General features: G+C 42.9%; 1 protein-coding gene across 2 annotated transcripts in view; it reads left to right on the top strand.

Moving 5' to 3' along the window:
• Positions 1 to 12884, top strand: part of AOAH (acyloxyacyl hydrolase) — a 170047-nt gene that overhangs the window by 63600 nt on the left and 93563 nt on the right. For both annotated transcript variants that reach the window (XM_049641702.1, XM_049641703.1), the window contains exons 8-11: positions 9192 to 9252; positions 10307 to 10377; positions 11295 to 11343; positions 12568 to 12616. In XM_049641702.1, the coding sequence (XP_049497659.1) occupies positions 9192 to 9252; positions 10307 to 10377; positions 11295 to 11343; positions 12568 to 12616 (230 nt within the window). The remainder of the gene's footprint in view (positions 1 to 9191; positions 9253 to 10306; positions 10378 to 11294; positions 11344 to 12567; positions 12617 to 12884) is intronic.

Below are 12884 nucleotides of genomic sequence, written 5' to 3'. Positions count from 1 at the left end.
TGTCTTCCTGAAGGGGAAAGTGTTTGTTGCTCATGACTTGTACAGAGACTAAAGGACAAATGAGCTCTGAACAAATCATTTTGGAAATACACTGCATAGTAGTTATCTTTGAACCTTAAGGCCTGACTTCTATCCTGGGCTGGGACCCGTGAAACTTCTGGGCAGCCTGGTGCACACCCGTGCTGCATGTGGGGACAGCCCCTCCTTGCTGTGTAAGACACAGTCAAGGCTAGCAACTCGTCATGGAAGGGACTCAACATCTTTAGTGCAAGGCACTCATGAGGCTACAAAGGGACCATTTTATCACAGGGTGCAACCTATTACCTAAAGACTCTGACTCAGATGTGTATGAACAGGGTTGCAAATACAAAGACACTGTCCCTGGGGCATCTAGGTAGCTCAGTAGGTTGAACATCCGACTTCGCCTCAGGTCATGATTTCACGGTCTGTGGGTTCAAGCCCCATGTCGGTCTCACTGCTGTCAGCACAGAGCCCGTTTCGCGTCTTCTGTCCCCTCTCCCTCTGCTCTTCTCCCGCTTATGCTCTCTCTCTCAAAAATAAACATTTAAACAACAACAACAACAAAACACTGTCCCGAATTCCCACGACCTCCTGTCTCCGTTTAAAATCCCATACCCCAGCTCTACTCTGAGTCTGAGGTTGTGCTGGGTGTCATAGGAATCACTGTCCAGAACTTTAAAAGATGGAACGGTGTGCTAAGAGGGTCACATAGTACACGGACGTTGCTCTAGGTGCTGGACATGGAGCCTGCAAACATTTCCGTATCCAGTCCTCGCAATTCCACGAAGTAGAGATTGTTATTATTCCATTTCACAGTGAAGGACACTGAGTCTTAAAGAGATAGCTTCTCTCAGCAGCCAGGTGTATCTGGTCCTGACTGGCTCTCCTTGTGAGGGCTTGGAGATGAATTGGGCTGCACATCTGGACTGAGAGGCTACAGTAGTTTCTTAGCGTAGCTGTAATAATATACCTACAAAACTGGACGGCTCAGAACAACAGAAATGTATCCTCTCTCAGTTCTCGAGGCTGGAAGTCTGAAAGCAAGGTGCTGGCGGGACTACTCTGAGACTCTGCTCCCTCTGAGGTTGCCTCCGAGATACTGGGTCAAATCCTTCCTTGCCTCTTAGCTTCTTTTTTTGGTAACTTTTTAAATGTTTATTTATTCTTGAGAGAGAGACAGAGTGTGAGTGGGGGAGGAGCAGAGAGAGAAGAAGACACAGAATCTGAAGCAGGCGGAGCTGTCAGCACAGAGACCATCATGGGGCTCAAACTTACGAAACGGTGAGATCATGACCTGAGCCAAAGTGGGATGCTTAATGGACTGAACCCTCCAGGTGCCCCAGTTTGCCTCTTAGCTTCCGGTGGAGCCGGCAATCCTTGGTGTTCCTTCGCTTGCAGATGCAACACTCAATCTCTGCCTCCAGCCTACATGGCCATCTCCCCTGTTTGTCCACCTTTTCCTTTTATAAGAACAGCAGTTGTATTGGATCAGGGTCCAGCCTAATGGTGTCATCTTAACTCATAATATCTACAAAGACCCTATTTCCTTTTTTTTTTTTTTTCCTTCCCCTCCCCCATGGGTTTCTGTTATGTTTCTCAGGATCCACATAAGAGTGAAACCATATGGTATCTGTCTTTCTCTGTATGGCTTATTTCACTTAGCATCACACTCTCCAGTTCCATCCATGTTGCTACAAAAGGCCATATTTCATTTTTTCTCATTGCCACGTAGTATTCCATTGTGTATATAAACCACAATTTCTTTATCCATTCATCAGTTGATGGACATTTAGGCTCTTTCCATAATTTGGCTATTGTTGAGAGTGCCGCTATAAACATTGGGGTACAGGTGCCCCTATGCATCAGTACTCCTGTATCCCTTGGATAAATTCCTAGCAGTGCTATTGCTGGGTCATAGGGTAGGTCTATTTTTAATTTTCTGAGGAACCTCCACACCGCTTTCCAGAGCGGCTGCACCAATTTGCATTCCCACCAACAGTGCAAGAGGGTTCCTGTTTCTCCACATCCTCTCCAGCATCTATAGTCTCCTGATTTCTTCATTTTGGCCACTCTGACTGGCGTGAGGTGATATCTGAGTGTGGTTTTGATTTGTATTTCCCTGATAAGGAGCGACGTTGAACATCTTTTCATGTGCCTGTTGGCCATCCGGATGTCTTCTTTAGAGAAGTGTCTATTCATGTTTTCTGCCCATTTCTTCACTGGGTTATTTGTTTTTCGGGTGTGGATTTTGGTGAGCTCTTTATAGATTTTGGATACTAGCCCTTTGTCCGATGTGTCATTTGCAAATATCTTTTCCCATTCCGTGGGTTGCCTTTTAGTTTTGTTGGTTGTTTCCTTTGCTGTGCAGAAGCTTTTTATCTTCATAAGGTCCCAGTAATTCACTTTTGCTTTTAATTCCCTTGCCTTTGGGGATGTGCCGAGTAAGAGATTGCTACGGCTGAGGTCAGAGAGGTCTTTTCCTGCTTTCTCCTCTAAGGTTTTGATGGTTTCCTGTCTCACATTCAGGTCCTTTATCCATTTTGAGTTTATTTTTGTGAATGGTGTGAGAAAGTGGTCTAGTTTCAACCTTCTGCATGTTGCTGTCCAGTTCTCCCAGCACCATTTGTTAAAGAGACTGTCTTTTTTCCATTGGATGTTCTTTCCTGCTTTGTCAAAGATGAGTTGGCCATACGTTTGTGGGTCTAGTTCTGGGGTTTCTATTCTATTCCATTGGTCTATGTGTCTGTTTTTATGCCAATACCATGCTGACTTGATGATGACAGCTTTGTAGTAGAGGCTAAAGTCTGGGATTGTGATGCCTCCTGCTTTGGTCTTCTTCTTCAAAATTACTTTGGCTATTCGGGGCCTTTTGTGGTTCCATATGAATTTTAGGATTGCTTGTTCTAGTTTCGAGAAGAATGCTGGTGCAATTTTGATTGGGATTGCATTGAATGTGTAGATAGCTTTGGGTAGTATTGACATTTTGACAATATTTATTCTTCCAATCCATGAGCAGGGAATGTCTTTCCATTTCTTCATATCTTCTTCAATTACCTGCATAAGCTTTCTATAGTTTTCAGCATACAGATCTTTTACATCTTTGGTTAGATTTATTCCTAGGTATTTTATGCTTCTTGGTGCAATTGTGAATGGGATCAGTTTCTTCATTTGTCTTTCTGTTGCTTCATTGTTAGTGTATAAGAATGCAACTGATTTCTGCACATTGATTTTGTATCCTGCAACTTTGCTGAATTCATGTATCAGTTCTAGCAGACTTTTGGTGGAGTCTATCGGATTTTCCATGTATAATATCATGTCATCTGCAAAAAGCGAAAGCTTGACTTCGTCTTTGCCAATTTTGATGCCTTTGATTTCCTTTTGTTGTCTGATTGCTGATGCTAGAACTTCCAGCACTATATGAAACAACAGCGGTGACAGTGGGCATCCCTGTCGTGTTCCTGATCTCAGGGAAAAAGCTCTCCGTTTTTCCCCGTTGAGGATGATGTTAGCTGTGGGCTTTTCATAAATGGCCTTTATGATCTTTAAGTATGTTCCTTCTATCCCGACTTTCTCAAGGGTTTTTATTAAGAAAGGGTGCTGGATTTTGTCAAAGGCCTTTTCTGCATCGATTGACAGGATCATATGGTTCTTCTCTTTTTTTTTGTTAATGTGATGTATCACGTTGATCGATTTGCGAATGTTGAACCAGCCCTGCATCCCAGGAATGAATCCCACTTGATCATGGTGAATAATTCTTTTTATATGCTGTTGAATTCGATTTGCTAGTATCTTATTAAGAATTTTTGCATCCATATTTATCAGGGATATTGGCCTGTAGTTCTCTTTTTTTACTGGGTCTCTGTCTGGTTTAGGAATCAAAGTAATACTGGCTTCATAGAATGAGTCTGGAAGTTTTCCTTCCCTTTCTATTTCTTGGAATAGCTTGAGAAGGATAGGTATTATCTCTGCTTTAAATGTCTGGTAGAACTCCCCTGGGAAGCCATCTGGTCCTGAACTCTTATTTGTTGGGAGATTTTTGATAACCGATTCAATTTCTTCGCTGGTTATGGGTCTGTTCAAGCTTTCTATTTCCTCCTGATTGAGTTTTGGAAGAGTGTGGGTGTTTAGAAATTTGTAAAGACCCTATTTCCAAACAAAGGTCACATTCACAGGGACCCAGGGTTAGAATTTCAACATGACTCTTTGTGAACATTCAACCTGTAATAAGAGGCACTTTTCCTACATTTCTCCATCCTTCATCTCATGAGTTTCATGGCAGCTAAATCCACTAAACATCTTCCCTCTGCTGTGAAAGTTCCCCAGGAGAGGACAAAACTATCTTCTGACCTATATTCAAAGCTTCTTGGAGATCCAAGAGTTGAAAAACTTTTCCTGGTTCATCTGCCCACATGAGCTCCTGCAAGCCAGCTGTGCAAAATGCTGGCCTGGGTCCCAGAAACAGTATCAACATGACTTTTCATGAATAGGGGTGGACACAGCACCAGGACGTGGGCAGTGGAGGGGAAATAGAAGACATGAAAGAAAATGCTGGAAGGCTGAGATGCAGCCAGCTCCCCAGGTCCCCAGTCATTTCATCATGCCTAGATCTTGCTGAATTGAGACACCTGTCCCCTTCTTGCTGAAGGCATCATTGCATTTTCTATGTCAAACGTGGGCCAGCAGGACCCAAAGTGACAACTCTTCAATTGAACCACCTTTGAAAAATTGAATTCAAGAGCATCTGTGGCCAGGGATTTTCCTGGCCCAATTTAAAAGGGAAATTTTTCTTTTATGAAAAAGCAAAAGCAGGGTGTATTTTCTTTCTAAAAATCATTGTGCTTTGAATATAATTTGCACCAGAACACAATTTATTCAGTGCTTTATGGTTTACAAAGCACATTTAAATGCAGCCTCATTTATTCTTCAAAACAACCTGTGGCTCAGTAATAACAATAACTGAAAGTTGGATAACTGGACAGTAAGGTCTGTGCACCAGGAACTCTTGTCAATGCAACTTTACAAGGCAGATGGCATTATTTTTCCCTATCTAAAGAGGTAAAGTCTTTTTCCCAAGGTCATGGAGCTAGTAATAAATAAATCTGACATTTGAATCGGCAGCCTGATTGCAAAGGCCATTCTCAGAGCCACCCAATTGTCTGTCCCTTGACTCTTAGCCCTCCTTTTAGATGAGCAAGTAGGTTCTAGCACACTGAGTGTCTGACCCACTAAGCACAGTGAGCAGGTGGTAGAGACAAGACCTACGTGTCTTCTATTAGATAATCCTTTGATAGACTCCCTTCCTGTAGGAATGCCTTCCTGTTCTGTGCCTCTCCCGCCCGCATCCTGTTTGGTCTAATGCCTGCCAAATACAGTGAGGTATCTCCACCGTGGGAAGTTCTCCAGCTCTGCTACTAGACGTTGGGCTCGCCCTTAGTACCCTGAGCTCACCGGTACCTGCTCCTGCATCAAGCTCTGGTACTGCAGCTTCCCATCAGGTTCCCACATACCCACAGCTCCTGGAGATCACAGACACCATTCTCAGCAAAACTTTTATCCTTGTACTTACCACAGTGCTTTGCAATTAGTAGGGCATAAGTCAAGAAAAGACACTATTTTAGGGGCGCCTGGGTGGCTCAGTCGGTTAACCGTCTGACTTCGGATCAGGTCATGATCTCGCGGTCCGTGAGTTCGAGCCCCGCGTCGGGCTCTGTGCTGACAGCTCAGAGCCTGGAGCCTGTTTCAGTCTGTGTCTCCCTCTCTCTCTGACCCTCCCCTGTTCATGCTCTGTCTCTCCCTGTCTCAAAAATAAATAAAATGTTAAAAAAAAAATTAAAAAAAAAAAAAAAGAAAAGACACTATTTTATTGTGTAAGATACCAGACTACTACCTACCATGGGGACAATCAAGTTTTTTGTTGTTTTCATTTTGTTTTGTTCTGGTCAGCATTGACAGTGCCTACATACTATTTTTTATCATAACAATGGCAAGTCAAGAGAGTCCCCTCTTAATAATCTCTTCTTTGTATTTAATTTCCAGATGCATTAATCTGCATATGGATCATTTCACGTAAACATGGACAAACTATCCTATCCTATGTTAATTCCCTGTAGTTCATCATTATTTTCCTTGCCTTTTTTACTTGTTCCTTCTTCCCCATGACCTACTCCTTCCAACCATGTCAGTCCCCATCCCCACCACCAAGGTGAGCCATGGTGTATTCTTTCCTGGTTTTCTCTGCTCTCATTTCATCTTGCAGGGATGCGTGTAATGCAGCCACATGCATATGAAACAGACCCATTCCCAGCCCTGGAGTACTGCCTGGGACTCAGTTGTGAGGCAGCTACACGTGGAAACTGTTTTTTCTCCCTAGTTTGCTTTTGTTGTCATGCCCCAGTTTCATGAAATGCTTTTAGGGAGTTTGAACTTGAATAGCTATTCTATTATGTAATGAATAATATTCACCTGCAATTACAGTTGCTCACTGGATCAAGCCTGCTAGCTCAACAACTGGCAGTAATGAGCAGTGGCTCTATTGGAAATGTATTTTACATTCGTCCCCGAGTGGGTGATTAGCTGCTCCAGCCAACAAGACCATTGGGTAGAATATTGTGTCCCTGGAAATCTGAAAGCCTGAAGAGGGTCCATGGATTGGATTTGAGATGGCTCCAGAAACTAAAATGTCATAAGAGCAGATGCCTGACTCCCATTTGCCCAGCCCTAGAAACTATCCTTGGAATAACTGTTACCACTGCACAAAATAACAAAAAGAGCTCATGTTTTGTGAGTGCTTACCACATCCTTGGCATGGATCTTCACGCTTCACATGGACCAACTCACTTGGTCTTTACCACAGCTCTAGGAAGCAGACACGGATACTGGCCCCATTTTACAAATGAGAAAACACAGGTACAAAAGATGAAATGAATCTGTCTAAGGTTATATAGCAAGTAGAGAGCAGACCTGGGATTCAAACCCAGAGAGTCTAATTTCAGAACCCAGAACTATGTTAAGAGGCTTCCTATGACTTTTCTTCTGGAACTCTGCTATGTTCTACTACATCTCTGCTAGAACATTCTTCACCCAATTACATGCTTTGAAAATGCTTTCACTTCCTCCCTTGTATAGTATTAGAAGTGTTTTCCCTTTTGGTGCACAACACTTTATAGCATTTTCTCCATCATACTGTAGTTATCTATTGATGCATTGTTTACTCCTACCCATCATTAAGCTCTTCTGGAAATATATTCTCCCCTAACATCTAGTATCATGTCTGGTGCACAGCAGAGACTCCAAAAATGCCTGTGGGATGAATGAATGAATGAATGAATGAATGTTCCAGCATACAACTAGACACCTGTAAGGATATATGAAGTATCAAATTTAGATACAGTTTTGCACAGGTAATGTTAGTGAGCGTCAAACAATGTCTTGTCTAAAACCTTGGAGCCGGATGTGATCGGAAATTCAGAATTTTCCAGATTTTAAGAAAAGTGACATATGGTGCATATACCTTACGTCACCTAACACTCTCAGTACCTTCTGAGAAAACACATTTGTATTTCAGCAGTGAAATGTATAAATATTCACACTAAGTAGGGTAAAGCCTATGAATTGCCTTCTATCAGTTCAGATCAAGTTTTCCACCAATGAATTTTCTGCAAAGTTAAAAAAAAAACTGTTTTCATAGCTGTTTGGATTGGAGACTATGAATAAGAGATTGTGGAGTTTATATAAATTGCAGTTTATGCTACTTTGAATGACCAATCAACCCCCTTGTGTCTAGAATGTATGGTTTTGAGGGGCACCTGGGTGACTCAGTTAAACGTCTGACTTCAGCTCAAGTCACATGGTCCCTGAGTTCAAGCCCCGTGTCAGGCTCTGTGCTGACAGCTCAGAGCCTGGAGCCTGCTTCAGATTCTGTGTCTCCCTCTCTCTCTGCCCCTCCCCTACTCGGACTCTGTCTCTTTCTCTCAAAAATAAAATAAAAACATTAAAAAAATTAGAAAGTATGGTTTTGGTTAGTTACTTTGAGCCTTTAAAATAAGCAGATGAAGTTTAATTTAATGAATTCGTTTTCTAATTCTAGAGGCAACTCGTTGTTTCCTCAAACTCTCATCCTCAGGATGGCAAAAGGGTGGCAGACTAACTGTGACCTTTCACCTAACATCTTTCCCAGACTGAAAATACGACTGTTTGGATCTATACCCTGTGTGTGTGTGTGTGTGTGTGTGTCCTTCTTTTCTCAACTAAAGACTACGATAGCTGTCCAAGAGGTGCATGGGGGAAATATGTACATGGGGAAAAAGTACTGAGAGAGGCCTACCACCTAGACTTCTGGTGGGACCACCATCCCAGAGCTAATAAGACAGGCTCTGTGATACCAATTAGTCTCCGTGCTGGCTCTTGCTGAATCCATTTGCCCTGAGGCTCTCACAACTGCTGATTCAAAAGACCATTTAACAAATCCTGTAAAGGATCATGTTGCTCTCTACATTCTAGGCTCTAAAAATAGCCTCAGCCGGCCATATGATGGCACTACCCTGCTACCCCATAAGAGAGGGAAAGCAGTGTTTGCTCTGCAGAAGCTGGGACAAGTTTGGTAGGGAAGATGCAGGGGGAGAGCCTCACTTGGGGGAGGCCGTCTGTGGCTTTAGCATGAATTTGCTTGGTCATCAATCACATCAGAGTCTTTGGTTTCCAGGCTCATGAATGGGAGTGAACGTTGCCAGCTAAAGCGCCTCAAGATTCTTAGAGTTAGTGGTTTAAAAGAGTAGAATTTTAAGAAAAGACTTCCATCACAGAATGTGTAAAATGGCACAAATTCAATCTGTGGCGCTGAGCTCATTGGACCAAAAATGCAGTCTCCTTCTTTTCTGGGCATCTCAACCTCAATATCCCATGTTCTCCAAAATGTTGATTCAATTGTTTCATTTCCCCATATGGGCCAAATTAATATCAGAGAGAAAATAGTTCTAATTAGGTGGAGAACAGAGATTGGCAAACTTTGGCGGGCACTCTTCCATATCATGGAGGCACTTAATTTTATTTTTAGAATGGACTTCTATCACACATACTCAACATAGCCATATCTGAAATGTCTCTGTTTGTTTTCACAAACACAGTTTCTTTTTTTTCTTAGCTCACCAGCTGTTTTGTTTTCTTTTTTCTAGAGCTATAAAAAATTCTGTGCCATTCAAAGATGTAGATTCAGACAAATACAGTGTTTTTCCAGTAAGTATTGTTAAGAGTAACCAGATGTTCATTAAATATTGTACTGCTTTCTACAAATATCTTTCCTTTAATAAGACAAGACTGAATTCAATTTGAATGTATTAATTATTTGATAATGCACTATTTTATGATTTTTATGCACTTTTTTGTCACCTTAATAATACATGAACCATCAGAGTGGGTCTTAGGCTGAGGCTGTTTTTTGTCTCCTGAAGCCATTCCCAGCTGGGTGTTTCAGTTATTTTGAAAGGTGTTGAGAATTATTTGGGAAATTCTTAAGCCTACTTTTAGAGCGTGCGTGTGTGTGTTTATGAGTGTGTACATGTTTGACTTAGAGCACATTGGATATCAGGATGTTCGCTGTGAAAGCAAACAGGCAAGTAACAGATGTAACTCCCCAAAGTTGGTGGGATTCTCAGATATGCTACCTAGGAATGGGGGAAACAAAAACATTGTTTGACATTATCATGACTCTTGATTCTTTCAAATCAAGGATCAAGGCAGGTCAATCACATAATAAATCCACACAATTAGCCAGTTTTGTTAGAGATTTTGAAATTGTCCAGTAAAACAATTCATCATTTGACCAAATAAAAAAAAATTGCTTTGGAGGCTAAGAAGATTGGTGATTAATAAAGTTCAGAGAGTTGGACGTTCCTGCTGTTTGTGGAAGTGGACACACACACACGAACACATGCATGTTCATATATACACGTGTGTACAGCATGCATCCACATAACCGCACCTGTGAGTACACACATGCCCACATACATACACATTCACACACTTACACTCCCATGCTCTCATGTATGGCACACACCCAACAGCACATCCACACCCACTCACACACACACTACCTGGTATTAGCCCTGGTCACCTCACACAGCATGACTTAGCATATTAATCTTCATTTTCTTAGTAATCTCTAGTGTTCCTAGACTGCATGCAAATTAAAAATTGCACATGTCAGTACCCCTCAGACAGCTCTGACTGTCCTTCCTCATGGATAATAACAGTGGAAATGACCCTTCCTGTGTGTGCTCTTCAATTTCAGACGCTGAGGGGCTATCACTGGCGAGGGAGGGATTGCAATGACAGCAACAAGATGGCATACCCGGGCAGGAGGTACGTCTCCGCTGGTCACTGATTTGGAAAATTACCTTCTATAAAGGCGGCCTGAGGTGTAATCCCATCCCCAGTCTAGGGGATTTGTATTTACAGAGACAAGGGACCTCCTTGTCCCTACTGAAGTAAAGCTCAGTGAGGAAAGAACACCATTCATTCATCATCTGTCCGGGAAGTGCTCATCGGGCACCTGCTAATTGTCAACACTCTGCCTCATGTTGGGCAGTAAACAAAATGGCAGAAGGGCCTCCTCTCACGGAGCTTACCATCTAGTGGGAGAGAGAAGCAAGGCAGCAGGCTATGGTGGACACGTGTCTGGCCTTCTGCACGACTTCTGCATACAGGACTGAGCCCAGAAACAGCAGCCTCTCCCCCTAGGAGTGAGGACAGAGGTCTGTGAATGGAGCACATGTCACATTTTAGTCCCAGGTTGATGTTCAAAAACTGGATATGCCAAAAAAAAAAAGGGGGGGGGGGGGGGGGGATACGCCAATCTTCATTTTAGCTGTGATTACAGAGCCAAAGCATTCAATTTACCAGATGTGTGGGATTTTAGAGGCATCACTGTAATGGCTTCGCCTATGTAAATAAGGCGGACGGCAGATTCATTCACTCTGCCCATCAGCACTGTTCCACAACAACACAGTGCATGAATATAGGCCGTTGTTAAAAGGCTGGATTTGGTCCAGGGTGCCCAGAAAATATCCAAAATCAAGATCATGGCACCAAGGCCAAGTGGAGGCTTCTGTGTGCCACTGACAATAATGTGTGTCACTCCTCTTTGAAGAACCTGTTGTCTATTGGTGACACTTCATTGAACACTCATTCACTCATTCATTCATTCATTCATTCATTCAGCTAATATTCACAGAGCAACAAGTATATGCTGAAAACCAATGTTGATGTTTTCCTCTTAGGCCAGATAACTGGGATGTACATGAGGATTCAAACTGTAATGGCATTTGGGTAAGCAACTAAATTCAAATTTAACCCTGTTCTCTTGCTTTCTGCCCTCCTTAAAAACCTATTGGCTTTAGTCAGACCTAAAGAAGGAGGTGACAGACAAAAGCAAATCTTTTTCTGCAACTTGAAAGAGGAGGATAGACTCCAATCGCACATGATGTCAGTGATGGGATGAGAGTTGAGGGTCTCTCAGTCAAAGCCCCGTTAAGCTTGTCTAAGATCACCCACCGCTAACCCCTTTATTCTGTGTTCGGTCATAGGACATTAAATAAAGAACGCTGTTACCAAAGGCGACCCAGCTATTGGAGCAAACCTCTTGCTGCCACCACGCCATCCAGCCATTTCTTTTCTGTCTCATGAACCTAGCCAGGCAGGGTGGAAACTCCCCTGTAGTTATCCCACTACCCACCTCTTGAGGCATCTAATAATGCTGGTGCCCCAGTTCTCTATGAATATCAGATTTTCAGCTTTCAGGCAGAAAGAGGGAAGAAAGGAGGAAGGCCAAGCACTTACCTGAGAACAACAATGGCAGCAGCCCCACGTTTTGTGATGTCTTGAGCTAATATAGGATTTGAGAGTCCTCATGAAGGAAAAGAATACCAAAATACAAAATCAAGTATGAAAGTACATAATTAATTAGAACAATAGAAGAAATCCCAACCAAGTACTGGAGTCTTGGAAATTCAGGTCCCTTGGAAATGGTAGGATGTGCAGCAGCATCCCTGGCCTCTACCCACTAGATGCCAGTCTCTCCCCCTCCCCCTGTTGTGACATGTCTCTAGACATTGCCAAATGTCCATGGGGGGTGGGAGTGGGGAGGGATCCAGCCCTGGCGAGAATCGCTGCTCTGGAAGCATCAGTCCTTAGGAAGTGGAGATGTCAGGACGCTTAGAGCTCCAGCTCAGAGACTGCAGAATACACACTGACCTTGTGGCCCCATCACCCGGTGGGTCCACAGCGCCCCCTCGCGGTCACACTGCAGCACTCCAGACGCTGCCCTGAATCTGCTAGTCCCGCTTCTGGATCCCTCCTCATTCCTGCCCCAGCTCCTTAAAGCCCACCTCATTTACACAGTGTTGCTACGTTGAATTAAGGGCTCAAAAGACATTAATGGGTTTTATCCACCGATTTGCCTTTGTACTTTTTAAAGCCATTAGGGAAGGCCTCAGTGTATGCGTCTCATAAATCTTAAAACAAACAGCTAATCTCATCATTTCTCTTTTAAAGGGTGTTGATCCAAAAGATGGAATTCCATATGAGAAGAAGTTCTGTGAAGGTATGAATTGTAAATTCGTGTGATTATTACAACAGGACACTTTTCTAGACTGAGTCAGATTGAAGGGAGCAGACCACCCAAAGTGAGGAAATGCCTGATGCTACAATTTAAAGTTGACCATTTGACCTTTATTTTCATGAAAAAATCAGAAAAAGACATGAACAAGATTGCAGAAAATGGAGACAGGAGAAAATGGATCTAGAAAAAGCAAAACTGAATTTGTTTAACTGACTCCTTTATGTGGGGATTGGAAACCATAACGATCAGG

Source organism: Panthera uncia, chromosome A2 (genome assembly GCF_023721935.1).
Source record: "Panthera uncia isolate 11264 chromosome A2, Puncia_PCG_1.0, whole genome shotgun sequence".
Lineage (NCBI taxonomy): Eukaryota > Metazoa > Chordata > Mammalia > Carnivora > Felidae > Panthera > Panthera uncia.
This window is presented reverse-complemented; position numbering and strand designations above follow the sequence as displayed.